Consider the following 21909-nt stretch of genomic DNA (forward strand, 5'->3'; position numbering starts at 1 on the left):
CAGACTACATTTTAATCTCTCTCTCTCTCTCTCTCTCTCTCTCTCTCTCTCTCTCTCTCTCTCTCTCTCTCTCTCTCTCTCACACACACACACACACGCACGCACGCACGCACGCACGCACGCACACACACACACACACACACACACACACACACACACACACACACACACACACACACGAAAACAATACAGAATTAGAGGGCAGAGGTAAAAGGAGCATCAGCAAAGCTGAGTCAGGCAGAGAAAGAAGACTCACTGAATGACAAAGGAAGAAAATTTGGGGAATCTGTGTGCATTGGAAGGCTACTCTTGCACAGTGCTGGTTGCTGGAAGCCAGGCTTACAATACTCAGCTTTACTCCATTTGTTATCAGCAAAGAAGACACAATGAAAAGGTAAAAGCATACCTTGTTACTTCTAAAGAAGCCCTCAGCTTTCAGGGTCTTGCTGGGCACGCTGAGAAGGCGCAGGTCATTGTAGCAGCGTTCTAGCACTATCCGCATGGATTCTGATGATAAGTGTGTGGCCTGCAACAAAAGGTCAGTACAGAATGTGCTACCTACCCAAAGGAATTCTGGCTCACTGTAGACACACAGAAGAGAAAACTGCTGAGTTCCTCAAAGCTGATGAGAGCAGGACCCTAGGTACCAATACTAGTACCAACCCTCAAAAGTGTCAAAGAAAGATACTTTTAAGTACAAATTTAATAATTTTTGGTGACTCAAAGGAAAAATTCTTAGTCATCTCCCTATCACTTAGGCTGTAAACTGGAACAAAGTAACACTTTCTAACTTGCAAGGTGTTTGTTTATGACAAAACTCTGACTACCATTGTTGTTGAAACCTTTCCCCAATAAGGTTATTATTAGCTTCATCAGAGAGCAGGTTAACATACTGTATTGTCCTCTTTTTTTAAAAATCCAATCTTAGGGCTTATATTTTTAAATGGACTGAAACTGTTTGCAGGTGGCACTTATTTTAAATGCATAGAGTCATATGATCACCTGGTATCACATGTAAACAAGTTAGCCAACAGGTAGGGCAGTACAGCATGATTTGGCTTCTGATGTAACTGCCAACAGTGACTGAAGTCTCTTAGCGGTACTGCTTAAACACAGTGACAGTCACAAAAACATGACTGAACTGACAAAACCCCTCACAACCAGAACACTTATTTACTGATGGTCAGTAAATCCCAGACATTGAGCTATATATAAGACAAGACAGATGGCTGAAAACTGTATTTCAAATTTTTTTTTAACTTGCATTTACTAGACAGTAAGGAAGCCTGCAAAAACTATACCTGTTTGTGTGCTCAAGGTACACAGTAGGGGACCCTTGAAAGAGAAGTCATTTGTCACACATGGTCCAGTCTATTTGTCCAAAGAGATCCAAAAGGTTTCATCATCTCACTTCTGCTCAGTCCTTCAGAAGAGGCCTATGTTCTAGGTCACTATTTAATCACCCAGCATCCTGTCATGTCTGCTTCCCTACTCCACTGTTGCTATTAATATGTCACTACCTTTCATTCAGCACTGAGATGGCTGAACGGGTAAAGTCACTTGTCACTATGCCTGAGTTCATGCACACACACCACAAAATAAATAAATGTAATAAAAAATATTAAGGACTGGGTATGATGTGCACACCCAGGAGGTGGAGGCATGAAAGTATTTATGAGTTCAAGACTAGCCTGATTTACACAGTGAGTTCCAGGCCAGCCTTCTGTGAAACAAGAAGTTTCTTTCAAACTGTGGTGGTTTGAAAGAAAATGGCCCCCAAAGAGAATGGCACTATAAGGAGAGGTGGCCTTGTGAGAGTAGGTGTGGCCTTGTTAGAGGACGTGTGTCACTGTGGAGGCAAGCTTGAGGTCTCATTTATTCACTCAATGAGACAGACCACTTCTTGTAGCCTGTGTAAGATGTAGAACTCTCAACTATCTTTCCAGCACCAAGTCTGCTTGCATGCCACCATGTTCCTCCATGATGATAATGACCCTGAACTGTAAACCACCCAATTAAATGTTTTCTTTATTACAGTTGCCATGGTCATGGTGCCTCTTCATAGGAGTAGAAACCCTAACTAAGACATAAACTGAATTCATATCCCTAGTATGTGTTCCACCCAGCTCAAACTACAGTCTGGGTCAGTGCTACTGCCCCATGCGTCAAAGTTGATCAGTCTGTTTCTTCTACCTGAAGTGTCCCTTTCTACTTCAATTGTGTTCTGCCTATAAATATTGCTGCTTTAGAGTAGAATCCACAACTTCAAACTGCCACAATGAGCCATACACACAGCAAGAACTCAAAAATATTTATGATCTAATTTACCACTTACCTTTGAGATCAGCTGTTTGAACTCTGTAACCGTCTGATTTAAATAAGCACGGACTGTTACAGGAGCAGCGACAGTCTCTGCCTTCAGATCAACAACATGCACTTTCACCATCACTTCTATTGCATTGGAAAACATAAAAAAACGGAGCTGAAGGTTATTTTTTTCTAAACTGTGTATTACATGAGCAGTGAATTCCAAATATGTTTCTAATAGATGGCAAAGAGAATGTTTATTAGATTCATCTAATGTTCATTAAAAAGCACTATTTTTGACCTGTGCACTGTGTTAAATACAAATCCAAATATAATTTTTAAAATGTTTTATTTCCTTTTAAAATAACATCACCTTCAAATTTATTAAGCATATTAAGAATACAATCCATTTGCTTCTTGGTCTTCTTTTTAGGATCAAATGCAAAATACATATGCAAAAATATTCAAATACAAAGAAAATCACAGCACTGAAAGCATACACGGATTTAGAGACTGCAAAATAAATACTAACGGGGAAGATAAAACCCTGACTGCTTATAAACAACCTCCACTAAGTCATTCATGACCTTGTTGCTCTCCTCTAACAACATACTTCAAATCCCACGGAAAATTCCACACAAAACTGATCTGATATATCATTTCTCTTTTGTTTTTAGATCATTTTTATGACTAAATTTTAGTCACTTGGAATAGAAATAGCCATCAAGAATTACATTTAGCAGTTATTTGCTTTACCATCAATCTCAAATTTCCCCTTACGTTGTTCACTTAAAAGACAAATATACTTTAGATGGTAGAGCCATACAAAGCAAGGAAGTATATGGCTCCCATAATGAATAGGAGAGGGAAGGAGGGAAAGCTGTCAACACAGATACCCTAAGGAGCTGAGTCAATAACTACAGGCATTTCAAATCATTGGGCAGACATTACATCATTTAACACTCCACATTAAAGAAGGAAACCCTACTGTAGACTGAGAAGTGTTATCTTGTTGCTGTTTCATTATTTAAATTCTGTGTATAGACACTGTATAGCAAATATGCCCAGCTGAACTTGTGATATGCCCATCTTAGTATTCCCACTGCTGGAGTCACACAGCATGTGCCAGCAAGCCCAGAATAAGCTAAAACTTAACTTCAAACTCATTGCTGATTACTTCTCAGACTGTCAAAATTAAGTACACTTTAAGAACATATAAAAAATTTAAATCATTCACTTCTATGAACAAAACATTTGATCACAATAATTTAAAACCCATTGTAACTCAAGAGAGTACAAAATTGTTTACCTCCAGGTTTGTAAGACTGGAAAACTTGATCGGGCTTTCTAGTCTCCAACAGCAGATCAAACATGTATGTAGACTTAACTCCTCCCAGGAGCAGTCCCATTGGTGTATCTTCTTCTCCTTCATATGATCGTTCCAGGTAATCATGAAACTCGTCATACTTTACCAGGCGACAACAGTCCAATGGAATCACCTCTTCTAAGTCCATCATCTAACAGAACATAATCCCCGAAAAGACAAAAACAGTGCTTTAGTCTTGTGTGCAGTAATCCTACCAAGAGATCCTTACAAACAATGAAATCTGTATATTTGTGATTTTTATCTGAGTAACAGATATCTTTAATTTTGAGAAAGACCCACATGTAACCTAGGCTGACCCTGAATCCACTATGCAAAAGAGGATGACTTTGAAAACTTCATCTTATTGCCTCCACCTTTCAAATGCTAAGATTACAGTGTATGAGCATCCATGACTAGCTTAAATATATTTATTGACCATTTTTGATTATTCCTAAAATAACACTATACAATGACATAGCTGTGTCCTTATCATGGTTACTATTGCATTATTGATTTACTTTATGACATCTAAACAAAATAATTGCAAATCATCAAAGAAAATTTTTCCAATGGATTATTAATTCCATGAGGCCAAGACCATGTCTTCCCTCCGATACCTCTAATGGCTCATACAGAAAGCACTCAATAGATAATCTGCTGCTAAATAAACAGAAAGCACAAATAATGTGTTTGTAATTCTAATTCCAGGATTCAGAAAGGTTAACTGACTTTCAGATGAAGATGCTGGTAGATGGGGGGTGATTAACAGGCTATCAAATCCATTTAAGTACTTAGATCATCTATCTATCTCAACTATAAAACTTGGGTGCTATCAAAATTAAAATCCAACTGTACATAAGATATACCTTATAAGCCATTTCCACTGCTTCCTTTAATGTCTTATCCTTATGAACCTCCAACTTATTTTCCATCATTATTTGTTTCACAGGATGTAAACAGAATAATTTTATCTGCAAAACAGAAAATACCATCGTCAACTCACTAGGTCAAGTGTCACAACTGAATTCTTTGGCAGAAGCACCCCTCTACCCCCACCCCTCAGGGTTTCTTTGTATAACAGCCCTGGCTGTTCTGGAACTTGCTCTATAGAGCAGGCTGTCCTGGAACTCACAGTCCTCCTGCCTCTGCTCTGACTCTCAAGTGCTCGGATTAAAAGCATGTTCCATCACATCTGGCAGCACACAGAACTTCTCTTCATTGTCAAAGCAATGTAATTAAAATACATAGTTGGGGACTATTCTTTTTGGGTTTTCAAGACAAAGTTGTTCTGTGTAGACTTGGCTGTCCTGGGACTCACGTTGTGGAACAGGCTGATCTTGAACTCACAGAGATCTGCCTGCTTCTGTCTCCCAAGTGCTGGGATTAAAGGCATGGGCCATCACTCCTGTATGTTTAAGGATTTTAAAGGGAGAACAGTGAGGGCATTGGGAGAATAACTGAAGTGTGGCCTTCATTTCTGTGCATTTCCCAGTCCTTCCTTCCTCAGGATATGGGAATGCTTGCCTCACACAGCTCCACAAGAGCTGAGCACTATGTTATATACATCACTATGCTTCAGTACCAAGTGTGGTAAAGCCACAGAGCCTTATGACCACACTGACAGAATTGTCTACAGAACCAACTCTGGGTTGCCATGAGAACGACAGTAGTCAGAAGAGCAAACTTCAACAGAACTTGTCAACCACAATCATGGAATCGAACCTTGCATGTATTGCGTTCAATTTCTCGTTGCCTCTTTTCCTGTTCTTCCAATTCTCTCTCTTTCTGCACCAGGTTCTTAATGTGTTCTGGATACTCGTCCACTTCTAGAAATTCTAGGAACATAAAATAAGAGTCATTCAGAGCAGCTTCTTGTACTCTTTCTGTTCTACTGCACTGCCATGAAAACATATCCTTCTACCATTGTGAAACAAAAGCTTCTTCCAGGCAATAGTGAAGAGGTATTGATAGTGAAGCCATATTCAGACTTAGTAAGTGGCTCAAATCCTAGAATTCAATGAGATTTCAGAATTTAAAAAAGCCTTGGAAACTTAAAATAAAATCACTTTTTATTTCTAATTGTGCTATCACCATGGAACCCTTTGGCTTTAGGCAACTTTACTTCTCCAGACCGTGGCTGAAAAGCGTGTGGCCTTAGTTATTGCCTAGAATATACTGCAAAAGAGCTACCTTCCCTTCCTCCTCAATGCAGCCTTTAGCTGCCTTCTAACCAAAGAAGGAAGAGGCACAAAACTGGTAGCTCCACAGTTACATGTGACTTAAAAGCATATAAGAAACAATATGAAATTGAGACACTTGAATAATGCTAATGAATGTTTGCCTTTAAGGAGAGCAATAAGTATCAATAGGATCTGTAAAGAGTGAAAATGCAATGTTTCCAGAAATCAGTTCTGGCCCAAACAAACAAAAGAATCTTCCTTAGCTAGCTGTACAGGACAGCTTCCTGCAATCAACTAGCTAAAAAACATTCCCAACCAGATAACACAGCTATCTGCCCCCTTCCCCCTAAGTCAGGTGTTTACCACAGAACCAGAGTTGGAGAGTTAGCCAAGGGTTGAAGCACTGCACTGTCTACAGCGAGGCATGCAGGGTACATGGATTACAATCCTGGCTTTGCCTCCAGAGAATCTAAAGGTCTTGAAGTATACATTTGTTGAAATGATGGCTATGTTCTAAACCTTGCATTGACTGAGTCCACAAACTAACTTTTGTTCACAAAAAATATAATAGTCAAAACAGATATGCTTCTAAAAACGAATGGAGATCAAAGCTAGTGATTACTTTTTAAATTAATAAAATATGAGCAAACTCATCATCTGTATATGCATCTATAGCCAAACACACCCTAATGTTTCCAATATTATGAATCAGTAAGAAAAAACCCCTAAGAACTAAAGATTTTAAAGTAATAACAATAAAAAATATAAATAAAAAGGGCAAACACACTTTATAATCAAGATTATTTCTAGAAGGTCAGAGGGCAGCTTTGAAATCAGGCCATTAGGCTTGTCAGCAAGTGTCTTTTTACCAACTGAGCCATCTTGTTGACCCCCTTGGGATTCTTAGTAAAATTAAAATATAATAAAGGATTTGTATCAGATCTTTAGTCAAATAAACAGTGATACTTAACTCAAAGGTATTTCTGAAATATTTCAGGCCATCTGGAGTCCTTTCACAAACTATGTAAATATTAATAAACCCCAAAAGCTTGAAACAGAAAGAAGCAGAAGCTAATTTGAGCTTTCATTGCATACTAGCTAAGCTGCAAAGCTCTAAAGTGTTATTTCATTCATGTATAACAACTCTATAAAGTATCATCATTTCCACTCTATACATCTGCAAAGACACAGGAAGGTCAAGTGATTTGCTCTAGGACATGCAGTTGATGAGCTGTGAGTGCTACATAGGATACAATCTTACTTAAAGTACACACCTAATTCATTTAATGAAGAGAAAGTGTATTACAAGTATTCCAACTCACGTGTGGTTGTGCTTATGTGTGAGTAAATGTTTGCTTGTGTGTGCGACTGTGCATAGTACTGGTTCTCAGAACTCTGGGACTTGTGAATGCTAATCAAGAACTCTATCATTGAGCTGTGGTCTCAGCTCTTTTAAAATTACTATTTTGAGACACGGTCCTGCTAAATTATCTGTAGGCCTCAGACTTGTAATCCTCTTGCCTCACTCAGCCTACAAGTAACTAGAGTTGCAAGCACATATCACTGTGCCCAGCTCTACAGATTGTCAATTTTTTTTATCCCTTAGTATTACTTCATAACAGTGTTAATAATTCCCTTTCCCAAGCATAAAGTGTTCTAGCTGTTAACTGTTCTATCACCTAAAAGCAGCTATCAAGGTCTGCAAGATGTGCCAAGGAAATGATTTTATGGTGGGCTAACATACTTGCATTTCTTGTTGGATCCTTCAGTCTGTATATCAGCATATATGCATTTGTTGAGCTAGGAGAAATATAAAAAAGATTAACAAGTTCTTCAAATAGATGGTAGATTCTATCTATAAGCATCAAATCTTTATTTGAAATACTAGGGTTTTTTTCTTTCAAATAATCAGAAAATCATACCACCATGCACAGACACATTAAAATTAAAACATTCCAGAAAGAAAGGAAAATTCCTCCTTGCTGTTAATGGTGCACTTTTGAAAAGGTTGAAACATCTCTTTTTGGTAACACAGTTACCAAAGTTGTCAAGAAGGCTGTGCACCTCAATGCCTATTACAGCTAAGTCAGGGCTGGGCAAAATGAAAGAGTCAAGAGGAAAAAAAGTCTCAGTCTTTGTAGGCCAGATGGTCTGTGCTACACCTCAGCTGTTACAGTGGGAACACATCAGCCAGCACTTACAAACAGACGCCTACGGCTTGTATTCTGCTGACCCATGAGTAAGGTTTTACAACTCACTCCAGTGTATCAACATGCTATTGCTTACCTTGCAAAAGCACTGGAGTAGTAGCCTCTGCTTCCTGAAGACCCACCGTGTGTCTTCTTAATGTCTTCTTGTGTTATCTAAAAGTTGCAAGTTACTCTTTTGTAAAAACCAATGACACCATTACATTAATGTCCCATGTAAATATATAACCCAATATTCTAGTTTTTTCCCCTTGAGATAGGTTATTAATCTGTAGCACGGGCTGAGCTTGAACTCTGGGTGATTCTCTGTCTCAGCCTCCCCAGTGCTAGAAACTGCTGGTAAGCCACGAACTCCAACTCTAATTCAACTTTGTAGTATCTGAATTAGATGTGTTGTGACATTTTCAACAAGCACAACACAGATAATTCAGTTCACCAGTGGTTGCCCTGGTGAGTCAGGCTCAAGGGATCCTAGTCCCACATCATTCCTGAGGAGTACATAAGAAGAAGGGTAAGGGCTAGAGGAAAGGTGTAATATAATTGGAAACATGTAAAAAGTAGAACAAGGACACTGCTAACAATGAAAGACTGGTTTGACGGGGACCTCATAGACATCTCAGCTCTGAATAAACACCCTACCACTGGGTAACTTCTCTACTCCAGGAGTCTTACCCTGCTCACATGCTGGTCATTGAAACTGTACCATTGCTCATCACTGAAGGACTTTATGCAAGCGTAGTAGTGACCTCCAGCAGCACTCCCTGAATGCACCATCACTGAGAAAAGCTCATACATCAGGGAGTTCTAAGGAAAGAAAAAGGTTGGAAGAGAAGATCACAAAACCCTTATTTGAAACCCCTTATTTCCTATGGATGCAGAGTTAAGTAATGTGACCACTATCCTATGGTAAACTAACTTGCCCCTTAGGTAATGTTAAAATAGCAAGTCACCAAAAAAGCTTAGCATGTAACAGATTTCATTCAGTATATTTATTTATGTTTTTATTATGCTGTCTTATGATCTTTGGAACTATATGTCTATAAACATATGCTCGATTACTTATAAAAAAACAGTCTGAAATTTTGTGAAGTAGGTACTAAAGAGAAGGCTGTTTTAATTTGCATAGTCAAGATCAAGAAATTACCAACACATTGTTTTTTATCTTTAAATAAAATTCTATTTCTGACAGTAATTTGAAGTATCTTCTAATGTATTCATGCAGTATTTTTTGATAAGTAACATATTAATGTGGCATTTATTACTTACATCTATAATGAATCAAAGCCAGGAATGGTGGCTTACATTTTAAATTACAGTACCTGGGAGGCAGAGGCAGACAAAACTCTGAGTTTAAAGCCAGCCTGGTTCACACAGTAAAAACATAAGACAACCACAGATCCATAGAAGAGACATTGTCTCAACACACAAACACACACACACAATCTTTTCTTTTTCTTTGTTCTTTTGTTGGTGTGGAGAGTGAACTCATAGATGTTAGGCCAAGTGCTCCAGCACCTGGCTATATGCCTGCTCCTCTTTGTTATTTTTCATTTTGAGATAAAATCTAAGTTGCCCAGGTGGTTTTGAATCTATTATGTTGCCTAGGGTAGGCCTCAAACTTATGACTTTCCTAGACCAGCATTCCAAGAGCTAGAATTTACAAGCCATGCGCCAGGACACTAGCTTGAATTACATTTTCCTTTAGAAGCCTTGGTACTTAATGCCCCTAAAACAATTAGCATTTCGAGAGAGAGAGAGATCCTGGCTACTAGTATTTTCATCTTCAAAACTAACAAGAAGTATCCAAACATAGTAGTTTATTAGGCCTGTAATCTTAGTACTTGAGAGGCTAAAGATGGACAACAGCTGTGAATTCAAGGCCGGTCTGAGATATAAAGTGAGTTTGGGCCAGTCTAGACTATGAAGTGAGATTGTTTCAAAAGCCCCAAACAGGTCAGGCAGTGGTGGCACATGCCTTTAACCCCAGCATTTGGGAGGCAGATCTCTGTGAGTTCAAGGCCAGCCTGCTCTACAAAGTTAATTCTAGGACAGTCAGGACTGTTACACAAAGAAACACTGCCTCGAAAAACCAAACCAAACCAAACCAAACCAACCAACCAACCAAAAAAAAGAAACAAAAGCCAAAAACAACCCCCCCCCCAAAAAAGTCTCAAACACGATAGAGAGGAAGATGTAACAGCACAGAACACTTATATGAAATTCACAGGGAGGCTGGAGAGACAGTTCAGGGCACTTGTTGCTCTTGCAGAGGAGATCTAGGTTTGGTTCCCAGCACCCACATTGTAGCTCACAACCACTCTTTTCTGGGCTCTACAGGTACCAGGTATGCACAAGGCACGCACACGCCCACACACACACACTTACAATATATATAGTGTATATATATACAATAATATATATATAATCCTGAAAACTCCACAACCACCTAAAAACATAGGAATTTTATCAACTAAGAAGCTCAGGTTATATAAGCAGTAGTAACAAGATGCTTCAAAGGGAGACTCTTATAAGTAGTTACCCATGCTTGGAGTGGGCTTTTTGGTGATAGAGCTGCCTAAGAGTCATCATGCTCCATTAAAGAAGTCCCATAAACTCACTGGTTCACCAAGCTGGACTTGGAAGGAACCCTTTCTCTGGTCTGTCATCGCCATCTCTACCTGGAGTGAATAAAAATAGAGTTCCCAAGGCTGGAGAGATGGCTCAGTGATTAAGAGCATTGGCTGCTTTTCCAGAGGACTGGGGTTCAGTTCCTGGCACTCATAATCACTTGCAATTCTAGGCATCCTCTTCTAGCCTCTGAGGGTACCAAGTACACAAATGGTGTACAGACATGCAGGCAAAACACCCATACACATAAGATAAAACAAAATAATTTTAAAAAGGAAAATAGAGTCTCCAGGAAAGGTTATGACACAAAAAGACCATTTATTCTAAGAAGATTCTCCAAATGGGCAAGCAAAGTTTTTATTAAAGTTTGTGTTGAGAGAGGTCTTGCTTTGCAACCCTCTCTGGACTGGAACAAGCTATGTTAGACCATGCTAGACTAAAATTTGCAGCCAATTCTCTGCCTTTTATTCTATATTGTGGAGTCACAGGAGTGCACCATTGTACAGGCTTGTTAAATCTCCTTCACTTTTCTGCAGGAGTTCTCTTTCTTTCATTTCTTGTAGCACTAGGGTACAAATCCAGGAGCTTGGGAATGCTAGGTAAACACACTTCCATTGTCCTTTCCCCTTTATTCTTTGCTGAAAGAGTGCTCAAACCTTCCAAAATCAAGTTCCAGCACATTTCAGTTTGTCTTAAATAACATTAAACTGACTATAATTATTATAAAGTGAAACTTCTAGAACAAATTTTGAAAACTTATGTAGTTCAAATTTTATTGCCAAAACTAGGATTAATCAAAGTAAATCATAGGTAGGTTTCAAAATTTACCTGCAATCTATAATTTGTGCTGAGAAAATTAATTATTTTTTAAAACATGGCTCAGCCCTTGCTGGTTGGAACCAGTTACTCAAAGAGATCCTCCTGCTTCTGCTACAGAAGTGCTGAGATTCCAGGTTATGTATCAATTGGTTAGTAACATTTTAAAGTTTAACTGTAATTAGCACCACCCATTATGTTTTTGGAAAATTCTGAGGTTGCAAGTTCCAGATAACTGTGATTATGAACACTTTCATAAATGCATCACTGTCAGAATTCTGAAAACGAAACAAATCCAACAACACTCTCATTTTCTTCTATGAGCAAACTCAGTGAAGACAAAGGATTTGAATTTGATAAACACTAAGGGCAGAGGCAGCATCCATTCTAACACAATCTAACTTTCAACACAGTATAGTCTACTAGGAATTAGCATCCCATCTGCAAGCAGTGTTTCCCAAATACAATTAAGATCATATCCATCACAATTTTTTTAAAGTATTCACTTAAAAAAATGAAGCACAAAATAATACAGAAGTTCAGAGATTACTATACTCTCCATTTTAATTAAAATGTGCAGGGAACTGGGGGTACAGCTCTCTGGTGGTTCACTTGCTTAGCATGTTAGCACCCAATACCAATAGACTTCCATAATAGGTACCTTTTCCAGGCCAGGTTTTGAAATCTTCTCAGTCCCACTACTGCTCTCCAGGCATATCCCTTCATCAACAGCATCATCCGTGGAAAAATCATTGCTCATCTGGTCACTGTGGCAACTGCCTTCATTTTCTGCTCCACTATCAGTGCAACTTTCAGTTTGAGGAGATTTCTAATAAGACACAATTATCTTAAAATCTTATGACAAATAAAAAGATATCCAAACTTTTACCTATATCCTCTACCATGTTGAAATAGTTTAACATGTTCTGACTAAGAGACACATTTATTTTAAGTATATCCATTTTCTCCTAAACTCAGATGTTAGGTACAAAATTATCATTTTTCTGCAGCAGCATTTATGACAGCAATTACCCTAAATATCAAACTACATCTTCTGTTTCCAAACCCAACAATGTTCTCTTTAATTACTGTGTAAGGTGTCAAAACAGAAAAAGAACTATGTCATCTATCTGTCTATGAGAAACTTTAAGTCTGGTTTACTCAGCACAGGGATGTCATACTTTCATGCTTGACTGCTTTCAATTCACAGCTACCCGGACTTAAATTCTACTTGTTAGAAACACCCAGCAACACTCTCCTCTCCTTTCCTTTAACATTTCACACACATACCTACAATGTTTTATTCATATAGGTTAAGATTTTTTGTAAGACAGAAGCCGTTTGCATTTAAGTTCTTGAAACAAACTAATACACAGCAAGAATAATTTTTGTTGTTGTCAATAGCTTTTTTGTAAGTATAATATCTAGTATGAAGTAAATCTTCCTTCAATGAAGTTTGATTCGATACAAAATGAGTTGAGTATCACCTCCTGAACTGCAAGTTGAGTATGACAGCGTACACTTGTAATTCTAGCATTTGGGATACACAGACAATAAGGACTGCTAACTGCAGGCCAGCCAGAACCGTCTCAAAAACAAAAACAAACCCAAGGGGCAGGGGAGCCCCAAACTCCAAGCAAACAGCAAGTAAGCAAACAAAATTTGCATTCCCTACTTTTTGGATAGGTTTCCCTTTCCAACAAATATGTCAGGAATATACAGAACAATGATCAGATTTTCAGTTAAGCAGGAATTAAGAATTAAGAATATATCACAGTTTAACAGACTTTGGGCTGATTCCCTAACTTTAGTTAAGCACAATTCAATTTTGTTATTCCTTCTCCATCTGTCTTTACAGGTGTGCACATCCAACCTGCTCTGCTACTCTATTAATTCTCTGCAAATGTTCACTGGTTGTAGTTACCATGCAGTGAACATCCACTGAAGCTACAGCAGCTTCTTGCAATAGTTACATAGGAAAATGAAGGTCAGAGTTTGGTGATTTACCTAGGATACTAATGTATCAAGGCACATTATCTCTGGGCTTACTAGCACTAAATCAAGGGTGCTGCAGGGACAGGGTAGAGAGTGAGTGAAGCAGTTAACATGAACACATATGAAAGCCACATGGCACAAAGACTAGAATCCACCACAGAGGAGATGCAGGAAAAAGAAAATCTGTTTTCTTGCTAAATAAACTCACTGTTTTCAACACACACAAATATTGTGCTGGCTAGTTTTATGCCAACTTGACACATATTGTAGTCATCTGAGAGGAGGGAACCTCAACTGAGAAAATACCTGCATAAGATCAAGTTGCAAGTAAGTGTGTAGGGCATTTTCTTTCTTTCCTTCTTAAAATACTTTATTTTTATTTTATTTACATTGGTGTTTTGTGGGCATGTATGTCTTGTGTGAAGGTGTCAGACTTGCAGTTACTGCTATGTGGGTTGTTAGCTGGTACATGGGTGCTGGGAATTGAACCCAAGTCCTCTGGAAGGGCAGTCAGTGCTCTAAACCACTGAGTCATCTCTCTGCAGTCTCAAGTAAGGCATTTTTGTAATTAGTGATTGATGCAGAATCAATACGGGTGGGGCCAACACTAGGCTGGTAGTCCTAGATTCTATAAGAAAGCATGGTGAACAAACCATGGGGAACAAGTAAATAAGTTGTACCCCTCCATGGTCTCTGCATCAGTTCCTGCCTCCAGGTTCCTGTCCTGATTGAGTTCCTGTTCTGACTTCATCAATGAACAGTGTGATGTCAAAGCATAAGTCAAATAAACCTTTTCCTTCCAAACTTGCTTTTGCTGTTTTATCACAGTAATAGTAACCCTAACTAGGACAAATACTAAATGAACCTTGATGCCCATTTATAAATTTGAGTTCCTGGAAGAACATAGATTTTACAACTGGTTATAAGTTGTAATCAGAAAAACAAACAAGCATACAACACTCTTAGAAGCAGCATGGGTGTATCACCCTGTAACAACTATCCTTCCTGAAGAATAGAAAGAAATTGATATCATTTAAAGCTTCAAGTTAAAACAAAACACTAATTTAAAAAGGGAAATAGACAAAAACCTCTTGTATGTTTGTCTTTCTAACTTAGTTGATTTAAGAGCTACCAAACCTATGTAAGAGTAGCCAAGTACCTTAATTCATGAAAAGGGTATTAGCACAAATACAAGACATTAAGGTTATATGCTGCTTTGTTCATTCACTCACATATATTTGCTCCATATGTAGTAAAGATCAGAAATCCAGCTATAGTACAGTTTCAATAAGAAAGAAATAATGAAACAAGATTATTAGCCGAATTCAAGAGAGAATCTCAAAGGCGAAAACCTTTTGACTCTTGAAGAGCTTACACTATTCCAACCAAACAGCAATACTTGAAATGTAATGTAGTGTTAGGAAAAGCAATAGTTTTCTCATGCAATATACCACTGGAAAGTAAGGAAAGAGAAAGCTTCTGTCAAGAGGACACTTCAAATGCATCAGTCTTAATTCATAAAGTGGGGCTGGAGAGATAGCTCAGTGCTAAGATCATTGACTGCTTTCCCAGAGGACACCACTTTGATTCCCAGCCTCTACATGGTAGCTCACAACTGTCTCTACCTCTAGGTTCAAAGGTTACAACACCCTCTTCTGGTCTACGAGGGCACTAGGCACACATGTGACATAAAGACAAACATCCAGGCAAAACTCCCATATACATAAAGAAACATTAAAGAAAATAAAACAAAAACTTTATAGTGAAAAGACAAAAATGTATGAAGTATTTACCTCATCTTCAATATCAATAAATGTGCTCATATCCAACTCCTCTGGAAATGACATTCGATCATTCAGTTTAATTCTATGCATGGTTGTATAATCAAAATCAAATCTTTTCAATTGTAAGGTCAGCAGGTAGGGGAAATGCAAAAACCGAAGGCCCTAAAAAGAAACATGTGGTTAGGGGTACAAATGGATTGAATACCGAAATCATCTCAGACAACTACATAATATTATTTACATGCCTCTTACCTTACGAGCATCACACTTCTTCTTACAACGTTCACAAAAATATTGATTTGGGCCATCCAAGATCTCTGGCTGAATAAATGCATGCAATGCTTCTTCCTAGTTAGAAAAAAGAAACTGTCTTATAATTACTTAAAAAATAGTTAGCTGACCTGAGCTAGTGAGAGATCACTGATAGGTCTGACAAATGGGGAACCCGCATAAGACCGAACTATGTTCCCTTAATATAGGTGAGAATGGTGTGACTTGGACAATTATATGAGGTCATTGGCAGTGGGTCCAAGATCTAACACTAAAGCACAAACTGACCTAGTGGAGCCCATTCTATATGGAGAGATACCTTGCCCAGCCTAGGCAAAGGGAAGTGAGAGTGGAGAGGTGCCTTGGCCGTGTCTCAACTAGATGATGGGACAGACTTAGTAGACTTCCTAGGGGAGGCCTTACCCTCTTCATGAAGTAGATGGGAAGAGGAGGGCAGTGGGGGGAGTGAGAGGAGATGAGGGAGGGGGAACTGGAATTGGAATGTAAAAAATAAATTAATTTAAAAAATATATAAAAATACCATTTAATGGCAAAGTCTTAAGTATGAAAGACTGAATCACCAAAACTGTTTTGAAAGGAATGGTTAGAAACTAATCTTTAAATATAATAACATTAACAGCAAAATGTTATAATTATCATTAAAAGTTATATTCTCACTGACTTTTACACTGTGTTTGACTGAATGATATAGAAAGTAAAGTTCTGATCTTTAGAAAGTACTTGCATGCATCTTAGAGACATGTCTGTATCAGTTCAACTTCTTTATAGACACAACTGTCCTCACTTGATCCATCTTTACAACTCACACAGTCATCCTTAACCACTACAGTCATGTCAGCCTGCACTACTTATATCTGAAACCTCTCATTGCCATGTGTTATTGATCTCGCTGTCAAAGGCATGCAGGTTCTTGGACTTTCACACAGGAGGGCCATATGCTTTTCTCTTCTCAGTACAGTCTTAAGACAGAAGCAAGAAACTCGACAGAGACAAAAGGCTGGTAGCTATAAAAACTTTAATCAGTAGCAATTCAATTAAAACAATACTCAGCATAACAAACTAACATGGGTGCATGGTCTCAAATGTCATCTGATGATCTTTTCTACACACATGCTACAAGCAGAAGAATGACTGACAACAATTACATACCAAGAAAAGGATAAGGAATCACGAAGGCAAAGTATCTTCAATTGTGTCTGTTGAAACAACACATTGTTTCCCAAAAGATAAAGAAGCTCAAGCTTGCTAAATGGACTTAACTGTAAAATGGTTCATGAGGCTCACAGAACAACTCTCCACATATTGTTTGACACAGCTTACTTTGAAACAAAATAAGAAACTGACAAGAAAACCAAGTGCCTGAAAACTCATTAGAACAAGGTCACATGCATGTCTGTCTGTCTGTATGCCTGTGTGTCTGTGTACATTTTGCTTCCTCATCTCACATGGAAGTACCAAACAGTAACAAGGCTGTTTTTAATACACAACCAAATGTTTCACTGGTCCTTGCTCCTCCCACTTGACTAGGTCAGACTTTACTTAGACAATCTGGACAGAGAAGGAACCATGGAAGGAATTTTCTTTAAAGAGATAATGTTGAATTAATATTGTGTTCTTAAAATTTTTAGGACAAGTGCCCTCTGAAACAATTCAGACTTGAAATTTTCTTTTCCCAATTTTTTTCAGTAATGAAGTTTTTAAGTAGCTCACTAGCCATATGACTTTGAAGTCATCTAATTTGTACTTGGCTGCAGTTTGTGCTTAAGTAACTGGTGGGTGACTTTTTTTTCATGCCAATGCTGACAATTTTTGTTGTCTCTTTTTCTGTTAGTCTTACTATAGGGGTTTTAAAACCTACTTTCTTCACTGATCTCTGTTTACAAAGTATTGCTTTCACTGAGTTTCTTTTGCTTTCCTTTTTCCAGGATAGGTGAACCCTTAGGATTATTGATGTGACATTTTTACTTTTTAAAAGAACTATTGTTAAGTTTTACTTTCAAAATTATGTTACCTGTGTCTCAAATTTGATGATTTATTTCAGTTTCATTCAGTTGTGAGTTCTTAAAGTTCCTATTGAAATCTTCTACTTGACCTATGGTTATTTTTTTTTATAATTATATCCATTTTATTGAGCTTTTATTAACACAAAATTTAGTAAAGTGTTTTTCACAAACTAACTGCTCTAACATTTATTTCACAATATTAAAAACACAAAATTGGCCATGTAATAGTTTTAAATATGGAAGTTCATGAGGGTTTTCTTCATCCTCACAGAGATTTCCTGTTCTTTTGCTGAAATTTCTTCATGTAATTTATGATTACTTTCTCCTCTACAATTCCTGAGATATCCTCCCTGCTTCCCCTTCTCATCAGTATGCACACTGTCTCTCCTTACAAAACAAACACAAATCTCAATAACATTAAATGTAAATGATCAAACAAAAAGAAATCAGAATAGGACAAAGCAAACAGAAGAAACAGCAAGAGAGAACTCACAATAAACATACAGACTCAGACATGTGTCAGCCCAGGAATCCCATAAAAACACAAAACAGAGAGCAATAATATAAACATACATACAAAGGCAACTGACCTGAACAATGGGGAGCTCATGAACCCCAGACTGATGGCTGGGAATCCAGCATGGGACTGACCCAGACCCCCTGAATGTGGGTGTCTGTGAGGAGGACTAGGCAATCTATGGGACCTTGAGTAGCAGATCTTTATTTATCCCTGGCATACAAATACTTTTGGTGCCCATCCCACAATGAAAGATGTTCTCTCAGCCTGGACTCTTGGGGAAGGACCTAGGCCCTGCCCTGGATGAAATGACAGACTATGGACACCCCCTATGGAGGGCCTCACCCTCCCTGGGCAAAGGAGTGGGAATTGGGGGAGGGGAGACGGGGGTTGGTGGGAGGCCACAGGACAAGAGGGAGAGGGAGAAGACTTGTTTCTAATTTAAGTTTAAAAATACAATTTAAAAATGGTCCCTGGGTCTGGTGTTTTCATGAGAAAGCAGAACAGCCACAGGACCCCTTGGGCTTTGTGCCCAAGGTAACCCGCCATCTGGGTTCAGGTGGATGCTATCCTTCATCGTCCACAGCAGGGGCTCCCCGAGGGGCCCGAAGACATCCACATGGCTGGGCCTGAGCAAGCACAGGACTCACAGCTCTCTGAAGAGATTCGAGTGGACCAAGGACAGGCAACCTGGTTGAGGCCGGGCTGTTCCTTGGTCGAATCTCAGACCTTTGGAGGGCTGTAACCGCCTGCAGTACCCCTCTGCCCCTTCTCCCCACTCTCTCTGCTGTTTGTTAAGGGATAAGTCTTGACCTACGGTTATTTAGATACTGGTTTTTTTTTTTTTTTTTTTTTTTTGCTGTTGTTGTTTTCCTGAATGTCCACTCTAATGAAATGCTGGTGATGTTGTTTGCTAATTTTCTAAGAGGATTGTGAAATAAAATAAAAGGACCAAAACCCCCAAAACTGATGACTTAGAAATTCTTTACATGTTCTAGATATTCCTTTGGCCAGTTACATGATGTACAAATGTTCTTTCAGCTTTTACTTTCTTCATCTCTTTCACATGGTGGCATTTATGCAAACTTCTCTGTGGTTGGAAATCACATAATGTAGTTTTACAGCCCAAGCTTTGGCCTGTCTGGATTATATTTCATGGGTATTTAAATGTGTTCTCTGCAGTTGAATGGGGCATTTGATAAATGTCAATTAGAGTTCTATCAAATGATGGTGCTGCTTGGTTCTTCTATGACTTTGCCATTTCTGTATAGCTGTTTTACCTATCAACTGGCAAAAGAATGGGGTACTGAAATCTCCAGCTATAACTGCAAATGTTTTCATATGTCTTTTCTTCATGCACTCTGCATAGACATTTAGTATTGTTGTCTTGATGGTACGGAAATATTCTAAAATCTTCCTTATCTGCCTAATGCACAGTCATTCCCAATCTCTTCTGATGAATATTTGCAAGACACATAACTTTCTATCTTCTCACTGTCAAATCACACGTGCATGCATATAATTACTTGTGGCCAGCATATTATTGAATTGTGTTTTTTAAAAACCTGTTTTCTAAGTTGGTATATGTAATCCAGGTGACCACAGTATTTTCAGATTTTTGTGTGTTTTTTGGTTATTATTCCTATTTACTTTGCGCTTTATACGAGTTACTTAAATACTTAAAAAATACTATAGATTTACTCAAAGTGTGTTTGAGTCTTTTACTTTTTTGATCATTGCCCTAGTTACCAGGTTGGTCAACATCATCCAATGTTTTTTTTTTTTTTTTTTTTTTTTTTGGCTTTACGAGGCAGGGTTTCTCTGTATTGTTTTGGAGGCTGTCGGTCCAGCCTGGCCTCGAACTCACAGAGATCCGCCTGCCTCTGCCTCCCGAGTGCTGGGATTAAAGGCGTGCGCCACCACCGCCTGGCCCTTCCCAATGTTTTTATGCCCTCTTCCATTTACAGTAAAACTATATAAAATATTTCTTCTACCTACACTGAAAATCCCATTAGACAGCAAAGTGATTTTTGGCTCAAACATCAAACATAATTTAGGACTTGGCAAGGAAAGAAAATCAATTACATTTATCCACATTTGTCCTAGACCTTAATTTGGTACAGATCTTTCACACTGTCCTCAGAATCTTCATGTACCTTGAAATATTAGCAACTGTGCCACAGAGAAAGAAATACAAATAAGACACCTATAACAAATTTCTCTGCTACAGAAATTTCTGCTTCCAAAATTTATTTAATCAAATTTGTCTTCCAAAAGAATCTACTGAGTCTTGTGGGAACGAATGCTGAACTCAGTCTGCAAACTGCAGAGCAGAAAGGTATTTGAACACTGGCTGCTATTAATACAATGAAGATGAGCCATGTAGTAGCTGCTCTAATAATAGATAGTTTCATAATATATGATTGATAATAGACCTTTCTTTAATTTAAGAGCTCTTAGCATTCATTACTAAGTCTGCAAGCATGCTAAAAATCCTAAGAAGTGAATAAAAAGATGACTACAGATGTTAAAATTGGATAATTGCTTATTCATGTTTTAAACCTAAATATTATTCTCAGTTTAAGTATGGAGATATTTAATTGCTAATACCACACATTTTTAGATTGAAGGAAAATACTGAAATTTTAATAGGACATCATATACTTGTCTGAAAAATGAGGTTTACCTAACATATCTTTCATTTTGTGGCTTAGACAACAGAACATACAACTAACAGAACACCTAATTATCAATGTTGTATGTGTACATGTATTTGTAATGTGTAGATTGGTGTGTGTTAATCTGTAAATATTCACTAAAAAAAATAACAGAACCCACTAATAATGGCACAAAAACAAATTAATTGTTAAATTAAAATTAAGCCCAAATTTTAAGTATAATTATATGATTAATGATTTTTTATTCAATTTTTACAATCCATATTATACCAAATTTCTTTAAAAACTTATGAATTAACAAGATACATAAAGACTAATAGTGGCATAGATTTAGAAGCTATATGTTGCTATGGCCTAAGAAATATAGTTCCTAGGTTCTGTAATCAGAAAATAATAAAAAGTCACTTACCTCCAGTTTAAGATTTCTGAAGACAGTATATGCCTTAAAGCCCTATCTTGGGTCATTTCACCTGCTGTATTTTTCCACGGTACATTCCAGCAAAGTCTACAAGTTTTGAGTTCTTCTGTAAGCCCCATTAGCACATACTGTGAAAAAGTTGCTCTCATCCTGCATCAGAACTGAACTTCTACTTCCTACTGAACTCCCCGTATTTCAATGAGGGTACTAGCCTATCTTTGGAGAACTGTATTTAGAAATGTGTCACCAGTTACTTCTAAAGTATCCTCCAAGTAACTCTGTCTCTAATACACTCACAGAAATGGCAGTAAATCAGCAGGTGAATAAAACAATGGGAAGGAGATTTAGCTAAGCAGTCCTGTCTGCAGAACACACAAATTAGCTCCTTCAGCATCCAAGTTAGACCAAAAACATCTTTCATAAGAAACACATTAAGCAGATAAAAAAGAAAAAAAAATCATTACAATTACCCGGGACTTCTACTTCCTCAGTATATATTTACCAGAGAAATGTTAGTGTTTAAAAATAAGATAAAAATTAGTCACTAAAAGACAAATTCTATTAATTTTAAATTTGTTTTCAGTATGTCACTTTTATCTTGAATTGTCAAAATAGAGTAACATTGGAAAAATAAGATAATGTAACAAGTCAAGGACAACTCAATATACCTAGAATGGCAGTTGGCAATGATAAGACTAAAAAATTAACAACTATTTTCA

The 21909-nt window shown here is 37.8% G+C and overlaps 1 protein-coding gene across 3 annotated transcripts in view; it reads right to left on the reverse strand.

The window, feature by feature from the left end:
- Window positions 1–21909, reverse strand: part of Usp47 (ubiquitin specific peptidase 47) — an 80954-nt gene that overhangs the window by 15936 nt on the left and 43109 nt on the right. For 2 of the 3 annotated variants that reach the window (XM_021230453.2, XM_005075670.4), the window contains 11 exons: window positions 15536–15631; window positions 15293–15445; window positions 12166–12333; window positions 8733–8864; window positions 8140–8216; window positions 7598–7653; window positions 5396–5508; window positions 4540–4644; window positions 3617–3824; window positions 2336–2451; window positions 407–526 (listed from right to left, as the gene is read on the reverse strand). In XM_021230453.2, coding sequence (XP_021086112.1) covers window positions 407–526; window positions 2336–2451; window positions 3617–3824; window positions 4540–4644; window positions 5396–5508; window positions 7598–7653; window positions 8140–8216; window positions 8733–8864; window positions 12166–12333; window positions 15293–15445; window positions 15536–15631 — 1344 coding nt within the window. Of the gene's footprint in view, window positions 1–406; window positions 527–2335; window positions 2452–3616; window positions 3825–4539; window positions 4645–5395; window positions 5509–7597; window positions 7654–8139; window positions 8217–8732; window positions 8865–10678; window positions 10739–12165; window positions 12334–15292; window positions 15446–15535; window positions 15632–21909 lie in introns of all 3 variants that reach the window. The other variant, XM_040756257.1, reaches the window with a different exon arrangement.

Source organism: Mesocricetus auratus, unplaced genomic scaffold, assembly GCF_017639785.1.
Source record: "Mesocricetus auratus isolate SY011 unplaced genomic scaffold, BCM_Maur_2.0 Super-Scaffold_4256, whole genome shotgun sequence".
Lineage (NCBI taxonomy): Eukaryota > Metazoa > Chordata > Mammalia > Rodentia > Cricetidae > Mesocricetus > Mesocricetus auratus.